Genomic DNA, 17,650 nt, shown 5'->3' on the forward strand with positions numbered 1-17,650 from the left:
GGCAGGAAACAGCCCCAAACTCAGAATTCTCTGGAGGGACATTCTGTGAGATAGCAAGTCCTCTCAGACCAAGGACAAATGAAGGAAGCCACGGACGATCTTCACGTTCATGCCAAATAGTAAGGGGCATCCTCAACAGGACTGACTGTCCATGATCTTAGGCCACACACAGAGCAGAAATGACAGTGACGCTTCTCTTACTCTCCCATGAGAGAGAAAAGGAAAAGTGATAAATGATTCCTCCACAGCCCATAAGCAAAACACCAAATGTTTTAGGGGACGCCTGGGTGGCTCAGCTGGTTAGGCATCCAACTCTTGATCTCAGCTCGAGTCTTGATCTCATCAAGCATCGAATTGGGCTGTAGGCTCACTGTGGAGCCTACTTTAAAAAAAAAAGAATCCCCACTTAGGGACACACAAGCCTATCAGGAGGCCTTGTGAATCACTCACAAGGTGAGTCTCAGCCAGATTCTGGGGCCCTCTTAGCAGGTGAGAAACACCAGTTTAAAGGCTCCCCATTCTCTCCACAAGGACAACTGAAATGATTAACATGTTCTTCCTGACACCACCCCTTCCCATCCAGACAAGGGGGACCCACAACATGCTCAGGATTTAGGGGACTCCCTGGGGGAAACAGAGGCACAGAGCTCAGGGGGTGTGCAACAGGGACTACCCAAGAAGTGTTTCTGCTCTGCAGTTCCCCTATGAGTGCCCAAGATGCTCTCAGGTGCCACAGGTCTGGGGATGTGGCCATGGAAGAGACAAGAGGGCTGTGTGGAATCCACAATTACCTAAAGCATCAGAACAAATCAGTTTCAAAGCAAAAGGTAAAGCAGACTTACTGGAGACAAAGTTATCCGTGCTCTCTGCAAAAAAAACAAAGAGATAATTAACAAGTGTAATAAAAGCCAGAACAGATGCACTGTATCTTCCTAATGGGTACGACCTCTCCCACTCACCACAAGTCCCCCGTTATCCCAGAGACAGAAAACTAAACTCTTGACATATCAGCCCTCCCCCAAGCTACTCTACTCCTTTAGGAGGTGGTCTCCCAAGTGGAGAAAGAATAAGAGATAAAACTGGTTTCAAGAGAGGTGGCCCAGCCTACCTGGGATCTATGAGATGGAAAATTGTATCTAGACCCAATGTCTCACCCACGGTCCTCCCTCCTTCAGGTACCCAGATGGCTGGGGACGTTGGCGGGACCTCAGAGCCAAGAAGAAAAGCTGCAGAGTGGGCTTCCCTGGACCTTTCTTGAAAATGCCAGCTATGATTCCCAAGACAGAATTCCTCAAATTGATATGTAGAGTTTAATCTATCAGGTACCTCAGATGTTCCTGGTAATCTCTCTCTGAGTCTGCCCATCCCTCAGATGAAAATGTGCTATTGGATCTTTCCCTCTAGAAATGGCTCACCTGATAGTGAAAGCTCATTATTAGACACTGAGGATAAGCCAGGGGCTGGGCTGAATGCTTTATATAACATATCACTTAATCCTTATAACCATCCTAGGAGGTAGAGAGTGTTATCCCCATTTAACAGAAATAGAAATAGGCTTTGTTGGGCCAGGCAGGATCAAAGGGGATGGGGAGGCACCAACAAAATGGCAGCAGACCCTCCATCTTGTTACCCTCCCCTGGGAACTTTCCCATCACTGCAGATGGCCCAAGGCACTTCATGGGGGGGACATGCCATATAAGGGCATAAGCAGTTATTGCCCCATACCAATTCCACCAGTAATATGCCCTAATACCTATCACCCCATACAGACACATAACCCCTTCCCCCAACCCCTTAAAAAAGGCCCACTTATACTCCCCTGGGCGCAACTTCCTGGGCCCAAGACTTCCCCAGCTTCGCTTCCATTGCTTCCATTAAAAACTTGCCTCGACCGACTTTTGCCTGACCTCTCTATTTCATTTCACTACCAATTGGATTAAACCTGACAGGCTTATAGAGATTAAATAACTAACTGAATCTCGATGAGGGCATAGACTGAGCTGGATTCAAATCCAAGTCTGGCTCTTAACCACTTCATCAGAGATTCTTCAACTCTAGTGTGCAATAGAATCATCTAGAGGGCAATCATTACCATTCTCCAAGAAAAGGAATGAGGGCTCCTTGGAGAAATGCATTGTTTCAGGCCTGGGGCAGACAAAGTACAAGATGTGCCTAGAACATCTTGTGGTACTAGAAAGTAAGAAAATGCTTCCAAATTAACAGGAGCATGGGAAAAGAACATAGAAGCCAAAGTGAAGGAGCTTCCAATGACCAAATCTGGGACAATTTATACAACAAAATAAACAAACACAGCCATGGATTGTTACAGGCTGAATTACATCTGCTCAAAATTTGTAGGGTAAAGTCCTAATTTCCAGTACTTCAGAATATGACTGTACTGGGAAACTGGGTCTTTAAAGAGGTAATTAAGTTAAAATAAACTAATTAGGGTGGACACTAATCCAATATGATTGGTGTCCTTATAAGAAGAGGAGATTAAGAAGGAGACACACACACAAGAAGACCATGTGGAGACATAGAAAGAAGACAATCATCTGCAAGCCAAAGAGAGAGGGCTCAAAAGGAACCAACTCTGCCAGCCCCTTAAGCAGACTTCTAACCTCCAAGATTGCAAGAAAAATAAATGTCTCTTGTTTAAGCTACCCAGTCTATGGTACTCTCTGATAGCAACCTGAGCCAACTACACAGATTATAAGTCATTGCACAAAATATACATCCATGAGTCTATACCAATATAAATAAGTAATTGAATAAAAACACAGGGAAAGAAGAGAAAGCTCTTCCTTACAGTAGAATCTCACCTAACAAATGTAGAAAGAATGATGAAAATGGGAAAATCACCATGGACAAATACCATGCTAATAACTGTTTCAGGCAAGAATCATCAATGAACGCTAAGATTAATGTGTGGAAGCATGATAAGGCACAAGACATTTACAAAGTTTCAAAAAATCACCTTGTAGTAGAGAACCCTGGCAGATACCATGTTGATCAAGTGGCAGAGTTACCACCACCAGTAATTAGAGGTATAGATACCATGTACCCCCTCATGTGATGTCCTGAAAGAGCACAGCATCATTTCTATGGCGTTCATGCCAAAAACATATAACTGGCATTTAACTGTGAGACAACAGCAGACAAAACCAAACCGTGGGGAAATCTACAGTATAACTAGTGAGTATCCTTCAAGAGCATCCAGCTTGGGGTGCCTGGGTGGCTTAGTCCGTTGAGCATCTGACTCTTAATTTCAGCTCAGGTCATGATCTCAAGGTTGTCAGGCTCTGTACTCAGAGGAGTCTGCTTGGGATTCTCCCTCTGCCGCTCACCCTGCTCTCTCGCTCTCTCTTTCTCAAATAAATAAGTAAATATTTTTTTGAAAGTGTCCAGCTCATGAAAGACAAAGACAGACTGAGGAATTGTCCCAGACTGAAAGAGAATAAGATGACAGAGCATCTAACTGCAGTGCATGATCCTGCCCTGGGTCCTAGAGAAGAAAGGACAGTAACAGACAAAACTCAAGTCTGTAGATTCGATAACAGTGTTAATATCCTGCTTTTGCACATCGGACGGTGCTTAAGTAAGATGATACCATTTGGGGAAGCTGGGTGGAGGAGACAAGAAAGTTCTTTGTACTGTTTTATTACTTTTAGGGGGTAAATCATTTTAAGATTTATTTATTTATCTGAGAGAGAGAGAGAGAGAGAGGAAGCACGAGCAGGGAGGAGGGGCAAAGGGAGAGGGAGAAGCAGGCTCCCTGCTGAACTCAGGGCCCAAGGATCATGAACCAAGCCAAAGGCTGAAGTCTAACCAACTGAGGCAGCCAGGTGCCCCAGGAGGTAAATCTTAAACTATTTCAAAATGAAGAGGTAAAAAATCTTAAAATTTTTTTCAAAAATTTTTTTCCAATAAACATGGATTATTGGTCCTCACCCCAGAATTTCTGAGTCAGGAGGTCTGGGGAAGGTCTTGGGAATTTGCATTTCTACCACATTTTCAGGTGATGCTGATGCTGCTGGTCCCTTTGAAAACCACTCCATTATGTTACATCTACTGCTGTCATGAGTCTATCACACCCTGAAAAATAAGAACTCCTCATTCATTCATTCATTCATTCATTCATTCACCGGGGGTCTTCAAGTCCTCAGCTAAATCCTCACAGTCACTGTAATCATGGCTCTATTAGATATGCACGAGCAAATACTCTAACTACCTGTGGGACAAGTGATGCTTTCTGTGAAGGAGTCTGGAGAAAGTCCTATTTACAGTAAATGCACCATTAGTAGCTGGCTTGTCTGTTGTCCATTTTGTGTCATTTGGGGAAGACCAACAGAGCTTTCTCCTAATTCCTGAGCCTGCCCCTTATGCTACCACCCTCTTGTATACCGCAGGTAACCAAATGCCTGAGGTGTGGAGAGGATGGAGGAGAGAGGGCCCTAGCCTTGGCTTCAGAGCCCAAGGCAAGACAGGCATCAGATCAAGTCACAGTTAACGCTGATTTGCATATTTCTCATAAGGCACCCATTTATTAGAGAATATTCTCACATCAGGCAAGTGTTTTGGACAAGCCTATGAACCCTGTAATCTCCCAATCAGCCTATGTGTTTAATTCCCTTGCTGGAGCCTGGGAACATTCATCTATCTGGGAAGCACATGAGCCTTGGGACAGGGACACCCTCCTGGGTCCCCTCTAACCAGCAGGGGGAACTCAGAATTCTACACTGGAAGAGGATGGCACCCAGGAATGGTCCTCACCTCCTGCCCCACCAGCAGCTGGGAAGGACAATTGGATCCATATGCAAGGTACCATCTGAACATGAGCAGGGTGGGCACGAATGCATGCTCCCCCATCCCAGACCTCATCTCTTCCAGTCCCAAAACTCATCAAGAAGGACCTTGTGGGAAAAGACTGTGGGGTCCAGAGGAGGGAGAAGAGACACTTGTTTTGTGTCCAAAGAGGTGAACTAAGAGGCTTCACGTGTGAGCAGGCCGTGGGGAGGCTGCACCAAGGCATCTGCTCTCACTGCCCATCCGCACCCCATCTGACACAGAAGCCTCGTCTCACCTCTGCTGCACTCAGCGGCTGGAGGCTCCAGCAGGGGGAGAAATTTCCCCTGCTCCCCGCTCCCACCAGCAGGCTGGAACTACATTCTAGTCTCCACTCTACATTCTAGTCTTCTTTGTCCTCTAGTAGGACAAAGAAATCAGCCTTGATAGAGGCTGAGGGCAAGGGGGCAGTGATTTCTCCCACTGTTTGTACCCAGCGTCCTAAGAAAATTCTGGTTTCTGCTACTGTAAAATCTCCATGTAGTAACTCGACTTCCCAGAGAAGTAAAAAATAATATATATATACTTTTTTTAGTAAAAAAAATAATAATTTGAGAGTTACAGCAGCTCACTTATTCCTAAATGTTTTGTCAGGTATTCTCAGGTATTTGTTGCACATGCGCATGCAAACACACACACACACACACACACACACACACAGGCCTTGGCAACATTCCTCCTTCTTTCACATCATCATCTAAGGAACTTCACATTCTCTCCCAGACCACAACCTTCTAGCCACCACCTCCCACCCTGCTGTCATTCCCAGCCTCACCGGCTCTTGCCTTCCTGACTCCTGAATCCCTGATTCCTCCTAGCTTTCCCACTCTCATGCCCGGATCCCCTCTGGCAGCCCCTCTTAGTTCCTGGAACACCAAAGAGGAGTTAGCTCCACGCTTCTAGAACTAAGCTCCCTAACCAATCCTGGCAGAGACCCCCTTCACCAAGGTTGAAGGTGAGCATGCCATGCTCAATGTTCTAGTGCCTCTCTGGAAATGCAGAAGGAAAGAGATATGCAGTTTAAAAATAATAACGAAATTTTCCAGAACATTTTCCTTTTAACGTCCTACTCTAAGAAAATCCTTACTGAAGGCAGCCTCTGCATTTCCAGATTGCTCCATTAAATATATTCATTCCGATCAAATCTCTCCTATGGGTCTTAGGATCGTGCAGAATCAGAAAAGGAGACCAGTACCTTCAGATCTTGTTTTGCCCCCAAAACAGTCACCCTTGGGTGTGCTTCACAAAAATATAAAAATAAACAGTAACTCTGTCTGTGCTTACTCTGTGCCGAGCAGGAGTAAGCACTTTCGGTGGATTAATCCACTGTGTATGAACTCATCTTCACCACAGCCTTTGAGGTAGAAGCAGGGGACTGAGTGATTTGCCTGAGATGACAAAGCTGATGGGTGATTATTTAGAGAGACTGGATCCTGGCAGCACAGATGGCTCCGTAGCCCTACGTCTAGACAATGTTGCCCAGAGCCTGTTGCTAGAACGGCCAAGCTTGACCAGAGAACACTGCTTCTAGAACTCCTACCTTCACTGTATCCCTCCATCCCAAGAATCCTAGCAACAGCTGAGAGCTGGGGCACCTTTTCTCTGTCTGGACCCAGGTCTAAACCCTTAGCACACTTCAAATCCTCATGGCAACTTAGGGAAAGAGCTTTGGTTCTCACTCCCATTCCACAGATGGAGGAGCAGAGGCAGAGTAGAGATGGCCCTTCATGCATGCAGCCACATACCAGGTGCCAACCCTGGTCTAGGAGCTGAGGCCACTGGTTGGTCGGGTGGCAGATGGGATTTGTACCTCTATCTGGCTGATTTCAGAACCTGTGCTCTTAACCTCTATGCTCTGCTTGCCTGGGAGCGAAAGGAGTCCCTGTGATAAGTATGATGTCTCAACACTCTCAGGGCAAAAGAAAAGAGCAGGAATCCACGGAAAGCCTTCTATCCAGAGCTCAGCAGGTATAAGGTTTACCGCCTGCTCCTCCAGATAATTTACTCTCCTGAATGTTTAGACGTTTTGTCATTTGACACGACCGGCCCATCTTTTCCCTGTCACTGCCTTTTCATCATCCACTGATTCCTTTAGGTTCATAAAACAAGAAAACCTTCGCACAGGGCGGCCCTGGCAGGGTGCACCTGGGTCTGAGGAAAATGCTTTGGGGAGGACTGTTTCCCTTCAGGTGGCTCTGTGACTCTATCTCCCACCTCCTGGGGCCAGAGCCCACCAAACAGCATGGCAGTGGACTGCAAATGAAGGAGCACTGAGTCACCTGCAGGCTTGTTAAAACACTCCCGGGGTTCTGATGCAGCAGGATGGGGGGGGTGGACTAGAGAATCTGAGTTCTAACACATGCCCAGGCGATGGTAATGCTGCTGGTCCGGGGAACCCTCTTTGAGAACCACTGTCCTAAGGAGACTTGACAAGGTAGCAAAGGGCTGCTGTGTCTCTTGGAGACAGAAAAGGTATCTATCTGTCCGGCTGGGAGGAGATAGAGAATTGCTCTTAGGACAGCCTCTATGGGGAGGAGTCCAGAGTGGCTCACCCTCCCTCCAGAGCATTCCTGGGCTCCCTACTCTCTGCAGTCCCCAGGAGTTTCCCTTTGTAAACAAGCATTGCTTCAGGGGCTTCATTCCTTGCCCATCACGGAATGTACATTCTGCTCTTTAAAAGCACAATTCATTCTCTCATCATTAGATGGACACAGGCAGGGCAAAAGTGCTTCCTCCCTAGCCCTTCATGCCAGCAAGGCCTAGCTTGACCGGGTGGCCCACAAGAACAAAGGCTGTCTGCATCTAAAGGCTGCTGCTTCCACAGCAGGGACTCTTTCAGCTCCCAGAGCAGAGAGGGGTGTGGCCCGCGGTGGGGAAAGTCCTGAGACCTTCTACTGGGCCTCAGAGGATGATGCTAGAAATGTTGGGCCAAATGGGACTGCCAGGATTTTACACATCAGCACGTTCTGGACCCTCTCCCGAGCCGATGGTGCTCCATCATCTTTCTCTTGGACCTCAGCGGCAAGAATCTGGCCTTCCCATGTAGCTTTCACTCTGGGAGCTGGGATTTCCTTGCCCTGAGATAAATAAGGCCTCCTGGAGCTGCTACCCGTCATACGTGGGCTGTGACGTCACCTTCACATAAGCAGATGGGACACAGTGCTGGCTCCTCCTACCCACCCCACCCATTTCCGTGTGTGGTTCTTCTCACTCAGTAGAGATGGTTCTTCTATCTCAGTAGAACCCATGAGTTCTGGAGACTGAAGGTCATCCAGCCTGTTCCCAGCAGAAATCACCAAAGTCACCAAAGATACTTGGTTTCACAGACAAAGCCCATCAACTGCTGAAGGCACCAGGAGATGGTACAACCCCATACACTAAATCCTCTGGGTGTTTCCTTCTGCAACTTAGGAAAGTATCTGAAATACTGTAGCCCAGGCAGAGACAGAGTCACCTCCCAAACAAACAAAGTTCTTTCATTACTTCTGTTACTACCCTTGGCCCAGCTGACGTTAGCGCCAGCACAGGCTGACGGCGTCCGGTACTGGTGCGAGTGTACCACAGAACAAGAGAAAAGCTCTGAGTTGGCAGCCTACTCCCTAGCCAAGCCTTGCTACCAACCAGCAAGGAGAAGGAGGTTTAGCTCACACATCTGTTAAAGATGGGGTTGAACCATAGAGACCCCGAAGCCCCTGCAATGGAAGGTCATCAAACCATCATTGTGTCCCAAAGCCTGTCGTAGGTGCTTTGTGGACCGGAAGTCATTTAAGGGCCATGTGATTCTCACAGGAGCATTGTCATCGGACCCATTTCACAAATGAAGGCAAGTGAGGCTCAAACAAGCAAACTATGGTGCCCAAGTTTTACAACAAATAAAGGACTACGTCGAAATTCTCTTTCTTGTCTGGCTCAGTCCCTTCCTCTACCGGAATAGGGCATGTCTGTCTGTGCGCAAGTGCACATTTTTGAGGGGATCTGGATTCTTCCTCTGGAGACTATGCAAAAACGGAGGCTTTATCTGGCTTACATAAAATGCTGGTGGGGGCTGAATATGCCCCAGCATGAGTCTGGTTACCTGAGGTAACAGAAGCAGGGTTGACGCTGCGCCCTCTCCCAGGCTGCCCTGCCCTGTGCTCTGGGACAGAATGAGGAGGCCCGAAGGTGGCACGGCCCTCACCTGGGAAGGGCTCCTTGAGGAAGTGGCCGTTGATGGTCTGGTTGGCTGTGCCCAGCGGGTTTTTGGCAATGAGGGTGTAGTTGCCATTGTTGTAGTGGGTGGGCTTGTTGAAGAGCAGACAGCCCTCGGAGACCTCGCCCTCCTGGTAGTACTCGACATGGGTGATCTTGGACTCCCGTAGCGGCTGCCCATTGTGCAGCCAGTGCAGCGTGGGTGGCGGGTTGCCTCGCACCACGAACTCAATGCAATGCTCCAGGCGCAGTTCCGGCTCCTCAAGACTCACCACGCGCGGAGGGTCTGTGGGGGGACAGGCTGGCTGACTCCCAGGATACACAGTCTCCCATGTCCCAGAGCAGCTGACCAGAGACTGGGGTGGGAATCCCAGTTCTTCCCCCATCCAGCTCTGGTAAGACTGAGAGGATAAGAGGCTCCCACCAATACCCCTGCCACCTTCCCAAAAGAGGGGAAGAGAGGGCTGTCTTCACCTAAGCTTCCCGGGTCCACCACAACTGGAAGACCTTTGAGGAACGTAACAGAAGGCAGACTCGGGCCAACTCTGGGGTATCCTGAAGACGTAGATGAGTTGGAGGCACCCATCTTCTGAGGGACAGAGACAACATTTCTGGGGCTACTAGCTCAGGACTGAGGTGCTTGGTCCTGCCCTCCTAACCTCCCTGCCCCTGCCTCCTGCACTACCATCCCTTTGGTACATGGTAACCCTCCATACAGCAGCCACTCACAGTGCACAGTGAGGGCGACACTGGCATTGCTCATGCCCACCACATTCTCCGCAATACATGTCAGGGTGAAGCCGTTGTCCTCACTTGTCACATTTACCAGTGTCAGGTTGATGGCATGTACGTTGGTCCAGTTCAGATTTGTCTAAAACCCCAATAAAAAAAAATCAGTTTCTATAAGGGGGCTCCTCACCCACCTCCCCAACACCTTCGGGAATCAAAAAGAAAAACTGTACAGAAAGTGAAGGACCCTTTCTTCCTGCCACGCACACTGACCAAGTGCCAGACACTCTACAATCATGAGCTCAGGAAATCTTCACAGTCACCATATGAGGGGAATGGTAGTATTATCCCCATTTTACAGATGCACAAACTAAGGTACAGAGAAGTTGATTAGCATGCTTAAGATCAGGTTGGCTAGAGAAGATTGCAGCTGGATAAGAACCAAGCATGCACAAACTTTCCCTTTTCCTCCTTATTCTCACATCCCTTGCTTCTATTCATGATTTAGCTCATGTGGACTAAGAGGTCATGGCTGCCCAGCCTTCTGATGGGGCCAGAGCTTAGGATGCCTACCTGGTGGGTGTTGATGGACTGCAGTCCAGTAACTATCCAGTCTACATCGGGCAGAGGTGATCCAGAGCCATTGCAAGTGATGACAGCGTTGTCACCCTCTCGTACAGTCAGGTTGACGTGGCTCACACTGATCTCAGGGAGGTCTGGGAGGGAGGACAGGATGAGTGAAAAGATAAGCAAACACTTAATCCCAAAACTTTGTCTCTGGGGTCGGTGATGGCACTTCTCAACTCAACCTGCTTGTGCTCTTGGAACACCCCCAAGTCCCCGAATCTTCATAGCACCTCCCCACAGACATCAGAGCTCAGAAGTTAAGCCCAGCTGGGCTCTCCTACAAGGCAGACAGCGGGTAGGATTGGAACAGGTGCTCAAAGAATGTAGTTTGAACAATGAGGTCAAATGGCATCTTCCACTTTTGGACACTGGCTCTCAAACTTTGGTCTGCTTCAGACTCCTATGAAGAGCTTGCTAGAAATTCAGATATCCGAGACCCATCCTAGGATCTCATGAAGTCTATTGGGTCTGGGGAATCTGCTTTTCTAAAAGTACTGTAGATGCTCTTGATACAGAAGGTCTGGAGACCATGCTTTGAGATATGCTCCTTCAGATCTGGTTGACAAGTAACTCACAGACAGAAAGGACTCCAGTGCATTAAGAAGGGGCATACTTAGCCCTTGTCTCCATTCCTGAAGCCAACCTTCTGCCCTGGCAGGCCCAAGAAGGAACAGGAATGAGCAAGGAGGTAAAGAGTAAGCCAGATCTGCACCCAGTGCAGAGTTCAAGACCGGGGGTGTGTGCAGAGGGTGGGGAATGGAAGGCCCTCACTGTGCAGGCTACTGTGCAGGCTCTGAGGGATCTCCCTGGAGCCTGCTGGGGCCGGGGGGCTCACTCACCACACTGGCTGATGTTCATACGGAACAGGGGCAGCTGCGAGCCATCGGCGTTGATGCAGTAGAGGTGCTGGTTGTTCAGCTTGGCTTCTCCCTGCTCCTGCCACAGCTGCATCCAGCGGATGTCACAGCTGCAGTTGAAGAAGTTCTGCTCCAATCTCCTGTGGGTAAGAAGACAGGGGAAGGGACCTCCTGAACCAAAGATGTGGCCCAGCTCCCTCCCAGGGTCATTGAAGGAGGCCCCCACCTGCTCTTCAGGGATTAGGGAGAGAAGGGATTTAGCAAGGTCTTGAAAGAAATTCTAAAAAATACTTGTAAGTCCACAAATTATCTAGTTTTTGAACTATTAAACTCACTTGCAAAAAATGAAAGCTACTCCACTTAACTCACCTGCCAATGAGACCCTTTTAAAATACATCAGCATGGGATGCTTCTCTTCTCAAAACCCTCCAGTGGATTCCCATCTCACTGAACGTCAAGGTCAAATGTCTACAGGGTCTGCACTGCTCTCCATGACCTCTGATCTCATCTCCTACCTCACACTCCCTTCCTCTTCTTCAGCCATACTGACCTTGCTGTCTGTCAAGTTCACTAGCATGACCAGCCTGCTCCTGCCTCAGGGCCTTTGCACTTGTTGTCTGCTAGAATGACTCTTTCACTTCAATAAAGAATCATACAGCCTTCTCCAATCACTGCTGTAAATAAGCTACCACTAACCTCTGCCTTAGTACTGCCCAGTCCCCACCCTATTTTCTTCCTTCGAGTATTTGTCATTGCCCAACATCACTTAAAGATTTATTCGCTTGTTTATTATGTCTCCCCAAATAAAAACTAAGCACCATTGAGCTCAGAGAAACTGCCTGTTCATTGCTGTATTGCCAGTAACTACAACTGAGCCTGGCACATAAATACTTGTTGAATGAGTATGAGAGGGATGGGAGGGAGGGAAGGAAGAAGGAAAGTGTTACTCTCCCTGGGTAGTAGGTGGCTAGCTATTTCCAAGATCTGCTCAAAGCCCATCTTGGGACCAGCTTTATTCTTCATAAATTCAACAAAATCCTTACTGAGCACCTGTTCCATATCTGGCTATGGGCTGAGTGCTGTTGACACAGAGGTGAATGAGACAGTCTCTGTTCTGCAGGAGCACTCAGCTTAGTGAAGAAGAGCATCTGATAGGGAAAGAGTCCGGTTCAAGGCCTTCCTCCTCCAATGACTTTCCTTGTGACTTAGAGCAAAGTCCTTGCCCCTCGAAATGGAACTATCCCATTAGGGGGACAATTAATGGTATTCATTAATGTAAGACTCTTCAAGTAAAGGGCACCTAATTTGTCTAAATGTCTGGATCAGTAGAAGGAACATGATTCCCTCGGCTGGACCAGTAAGAAGACAAACCTGTTGGCGCCCAGCAGGAGCTGTACTAAGCCCCAGGATATTCCAGACAAGGGGTGGAATTCCAAAACAGAGAGGCGTGCATCAGAACTGATCAGCTTTCAGGAAAAAGGGAGACACTGGTAGAGGACTCAGTGTTTCCCAGCCAGTGGGACACCATCAGTAGAAGGTGCCAACACCTCTGCATGATATTCCTTTAGTCTAAAAATACGCTGGCTTTTCTCTTAGCTCTTTCAGAAAAGGAGGAGGGACCTAGCTTCACTGAGTTTCTGCTTCCCACAGCCACCGTAGGAGACAGCCAGCACTATCCCCTGTGCAGATGAGCATCCCTTTCTTAGGTTTGGAAGGATTAAATGTGCTTCATGTGCTTGAAGTCCCCCGGCTGGTGTGAGACAAAGCAGGGCTTCAAGCCCCAGCTTACTGGACTCCAAACCCCACACTCTCTCCACCCGTCTACCTGGTGCCAGGCACTGCTAGGTGGGAGGGGAGACGCAGAGGAGTCAGCACGACCCCCGACACTGCAGCTCCGGGGCAGAGACCAGGGAAAGAGTTCAAGGTGATGCTGGAGGCTGAGATGGAAACACAGGAAAGAAAAGCCGCACCAGGGCCCAGAGTTCATGTCAAGGGGCACGGGGAAACAAAGCTGGAAGGAAGAATGAAAGCCAGACAGTGCAGGACCTTTACCGCCACATCAAATATCCATAGGTTTGGAACTCATCCAGGGGGCAGTGAGGACCAGTGAGACCTTCGGAGCTGGAAATGATGTGAACAAAGCAGATCTGTAAGGACAGCAACCTGACAGTACTGTGCCAGAGATGCCGGCAAGGGAAGAGCCTGAGAATGGCCACCTGGTGAGGGTGCCTTCCACCCACAGGGTACTGTGTGGTCAAGAAGTCTGTGCATTTCTCAAAGCACCTGGGCAAAGGGATGAATGGGGGATGAACCCCTTGACTTACATGCCTTGACTAGACCCAGTGCCTGGCACGAGGCTACGTGCACGCAGACAGGGCATCACTCCTCATTCGCACACCAACAAGGGGAGGCCAACAGGCTGGAGGTCAATGTTCTCCAGCTTTTAGGTCTCAGAACTCCTTTTTTTTACTCTTAAAAATTACTGAGGGCCTCAAAGAGCTTTTGTATATGTAGATTATACCTATCACTATTTACCATTTTGGAATTCAAATAGAAAATTTTATTTTATTCTTTTTTAAGATTTCATTTATTTATTTGAGAGGGAGCAAGCACACGGAGTAGAGGGTGAATCAGACCCCCCGCCAAGCAGAGAGCCCAATGCAGGGCTCCATCCCAGCACCCCAGATCATGACCTGAGCTGAAGGCAGATGCTTCACCGACTAAGCCACCTAGGTGCCCCTCAAATAAAAAAATTTATAACACAACACCGCATTAACACAAACTCCCATTCGTCACCAGAGAAATGATGTTGTCACCTGTCAAGTGACCTCTGGAAAACACTACACACCTTTGGAGGAACGGGAGTGGAAAGGGCGAGTAATGTCTCAAATTCCACATTTTAGTTTCCCCAACAGGGTACTGGGGACCCCACGGAACCCTGGACCCCCATGTAAGAACTGCTGCCTCATTAATAAGGGTGTAGAGAAGACGGAGAAGAGGGAAGGGAAAATGGCAGAGACACTGTAAAAGAAGGCAGGGTGGTACTGAGTGCTTTACTGGAGGCAGAAGGGAAGAGTGGAGATGACACCGAGGTTTCTAGGAGACAGGAAATTCAAGGAGGAGAGAAGTGTCTCTAGCTGAAAACAGAAGAGAAGGACCCGGTGGAAAAGAAGAGGTTCAGTGTATGAGGAATCAGGATGAGTCCCTAGAGGAGGAAGATGGACAGTGAGGCCGAGAATCGTGGAGGTGTGTGCCTGGCGGGAGGGCAAGATGGGGCCATGGCGGAGACCCCAGATAGAGCGGAGAGAAAATAAGCAGGCAGGACAAAATGAGAGCTAAGAAATAAAAACAGAATGACATTCGTGTCATACCTACTGCGTACCACCCAACAGCGTGCATACTGCCCTGAGCACCAGCCCCACTCAACCCTCCGGTCGGGGAGGAAGCAGAGGAAGGGCCATGGCAGCCTTGGACAAAGCAGAAGGTCAAGCTGGCGGCCCAGGGTGTGGAGGACGGGAAGGCCTGAGGATGTGGACCTGTGTTGCAGGGCGGCGAGCACGGGCCTGGCAGCCCTGCTGGAAAGACACTGAGGGTCCAGATGCTTGCATATCTGCAAACTGAACCAGGTCAGCCCGGCTGTTCCCAGATGCTCGCCTGACAAGATGCAGCCATTCATTATGAAGTAGTTGTAAAAATACAAATTATCCACCTGGTTGGAAAAGATTAGCTGGGCTGGGGGGCTGCTTCGAGCCGCATGTGCTTTGTTCGGTCCTGCCCTGTGGTGTCCCCGGACTTCTCAGGGCCCCCTCACTCCCCCACAGAGCTGACAGGGCCACAGCGTCCTGGGGCACGTGGGAGAACGAGGTGGGATGGCACCGCGAGACATTTCCACCCATTTCCTTCCATCCTTTTCCTCCATGATCTGGTCCACCAAGGAGGGACTCCCCAGGAGACCTGGCTTCTCGTTCATGCCGGAGTCTCCTGCAAACTGCATAAAAACCTTAAGCTTCTCCCCCCACCCCTGGGACCTTCCTCCTAGAAGCCAAGATGCAGGTACACAATAGAAAGCATGCTGAGTCAGGAAACATGGTGTCCTGGGAGTCCCACTGAGTGAACTACCCTTGTCTTCATCTTCATTTGACCACAGAGGGTTCAGGGACTGGGCCAGAAACAAAGAAAAGCAGCATGTAGTCTACGGGACACTGTCCCTTCTTCCAGCAAGTCAGGTCTCAGCCAGGGCTGCAGGGGCTGCATCCAGGAGCCTGAAGGCTTTCCCTGCCCCATCAATAATGCAGGCAGGCCCATGAATAATACAGCAGCAGCTGCTTCAGGGCAGAGTTTACGCACACCCAGCCCCAGCCCCAGCATGGCCTGGGGCCTGATCACAGGGCCCTAGGGGCTTCCGACACATTAACTCTGCCCCATTCGGGCATATGCAAACGCCTCACCACAAGGCCTAGGCCACGATGGTTGACAATGTATTTAGAAAACACTGGTTCCCCTCCAGCCATCACTCTGGCGTTCTTCTCTCCTCCGCAGCCATCCTGGGACTGGCCGCAGGAGACAGGGAATGGACATAGATCTGCTGTCAACCAGGGAAGCATGTCCCCAGGTCCACGTGATTGCCACTGGCCTCCCAGAGACAACAAGACAATGGGAAAAGAAGGACGCAAACAAAAGGTTTGAGTGGAGCCAGGTGTCACGTTGGGCAAAGACAGTGCCCTGAGCTGTGTCTCTCACAAAAGACCTGTTTGTGTCCTAACCCCCGCCCCCAGACCTGCAGATGTGACCTTATTTAGAAATTGAGTCTTCATGGATGTGATCAAGTTAAGAATCATGGGATGATCATGGGACAAGATCATTCTGGATTTAAGGAGGGCCCTAAATCCAATGACAAGTGTCCTTGTAAAACAGGAGGGAGAGACCAAAGACAAAGAGACAGGGAGCAGATACTAGAGTGGCATTGACATGAGCCAAGGAACACCAGGAGCCACCAGAAGCCAGAAAAGACATGCAAAGTTTCCTTCCATGTGCCTCTTGAAAGGAGAGTGGCCATGTGACACCTTAATTTTGGCCTTCTGACCTCCAGAAGAATCAAGAGTCACTTTCTATCATTTGAAGCCTCCAAATTTGTGGTGATTTGTTAAGGCAACCCTAGGAAATTAATATGGCAAGTGACTTCTTCCCTCAGGCTCTGCATTAACATCTGTAAAATGGGGGTAATTGCGCTCGACCCTCTTTCTGCACAAAGTTATTATGAGGATTAGTGATAATACATGTTAACATGCTTTGTGAATTGAAAGGGGCTATAAAGAGACCAGAAATTATTATTACAGTAACACTATTATTAACATGATCGTTCAGGGACTTCTCTGAGAGCCGTGGAAAGCGGTCATGGCCAAGACTGGGAGAAAGTGCCAGGATCAGCCCAAACCCATCCCCGATACCAAGTTCATATTTTACCAAGTCGATTAAATCTGCAAATTACACCAGAGGTAATTATCACTTTGCTTTAAGAAAATGAAATATTCCAATCTGTTTTAATCATGTCTGCTCTGTGCGTGCAGGGTATTAAGAGAAGCCTGTTGAAGATACATTAATGGTCCTTAGGGTATTTCTGGAAGGTTTCTGTGCTGTGGGTTTATATCCTCTGGTGCCTCTTGCCATTGCCTAAATTGCATCATGGGATTCAGAATCCAAGCTTCTTTTCTTTCTAATTCATTCTTTATCTCTAAGACAATCTCTTTTATTCCTGCTCTGATTTCTGGACAGACAATTCCAGTCTTCTCTGTAAGGAAAAAAAAAGAAAATCTTGATATAACCAGAAACTTCGGAGAGCAACCGTGCAATGCCAACTCCAATTTCTGCAAACCTGTGCCACTGAAACAGTGTTAAGTACTCTAAAGGGATTCCTGAAAGATGCTTCCAGTTCTTGCAATAAGAGAAACACAGCCTGGACCAGTGAAGGGCAATGGGCCAGGGGTTCAGCCAAAACCATATCCTCCATCTGACAAAAGTAAGAAAAGAAATGAGTAAAGGAAGCCTCCGGTACATGACAAGGGCTCTGAGATGCTAAGTTGTCTGTGTTTTTTTCCCCCAGTGATTCCACTTGGGAAGTCACCATCTTGAGAATGGTTTCCAGAAGGAGACAGTAAGTATGGGGTGGGGGTCGGGAGGGAGGGTTTGCTGAGTTGATTAAGGAAAGAGCACTCATCTTTGAAAACAGTAGACCTGAATGGTGGTAATGCTAATTATCATAATACTAATTCATTACCATTTGTAAGCTGTGATCTTGGACCAGTTGTTTAACTTGGCCAAGCCTCGATCCCTCATTTGTAAAACTGGTTATATGATACCTCCCAAGTGGGGTTGCTCCAAAAATAAGACAGGACTTTGTTCATAAT

General features: G+C 48.4%; 1 protein-coding gene across 6 annotated transcripts in view; it reads right to left on the reverse strand.

Annotated features, from left to right (window-relative positions):
• The window catches only part of NTRK3 (neurotrophic receptor tyrosine kinase 3), a 384,919-nt gene that overhangs the window by 248,405 nt on the left and 118,864 nt on the right, over positions 1-17,650 (reverse strand). For all 6 annotated transcript variants that reach the window (XM_038532784.1, XM_038532786.1, XM_038532783.1 and 3 more), the window contains 5 exons: positions 11,229-11,386; positions 10,336-10,478; positions 9,763-9,904; positions 9,023-9,319; positions 843-866 (listed from right to left, as the gene is read on the reverse strand). In XM_038532784.1, the coding sequence (XP_038388712.1) occupies positions 843-866; positions 9,023-9,319; positions 9,763-9,904; positions 10,336-10,478; positions 11,229-11,386 (764 nt within the window). The remainder of the gene's footprint in view (positions 1-842; positions 867-9,022; positions 9,320-9,762; positions 9,905-10,335; positions 10,479-11,228; positions 11,387-17,650) is intronic.

Source organism: Canis lupus, chromosome 3, assembly GCF_011100685.1.
Source record: "Canis lupus familiaris isolate Mischka breed German Shepherd chromosome 3, alternate assembly UU_Cfam_GSD_1.0, whole genome shotgun sequence".
Taxonomy (NCBI): domain Eukaryota; kingdom Metazoa; phylum Chordata; class Mammalia; order Carnivora; family Canidae; genus Canis; species Canis lupus.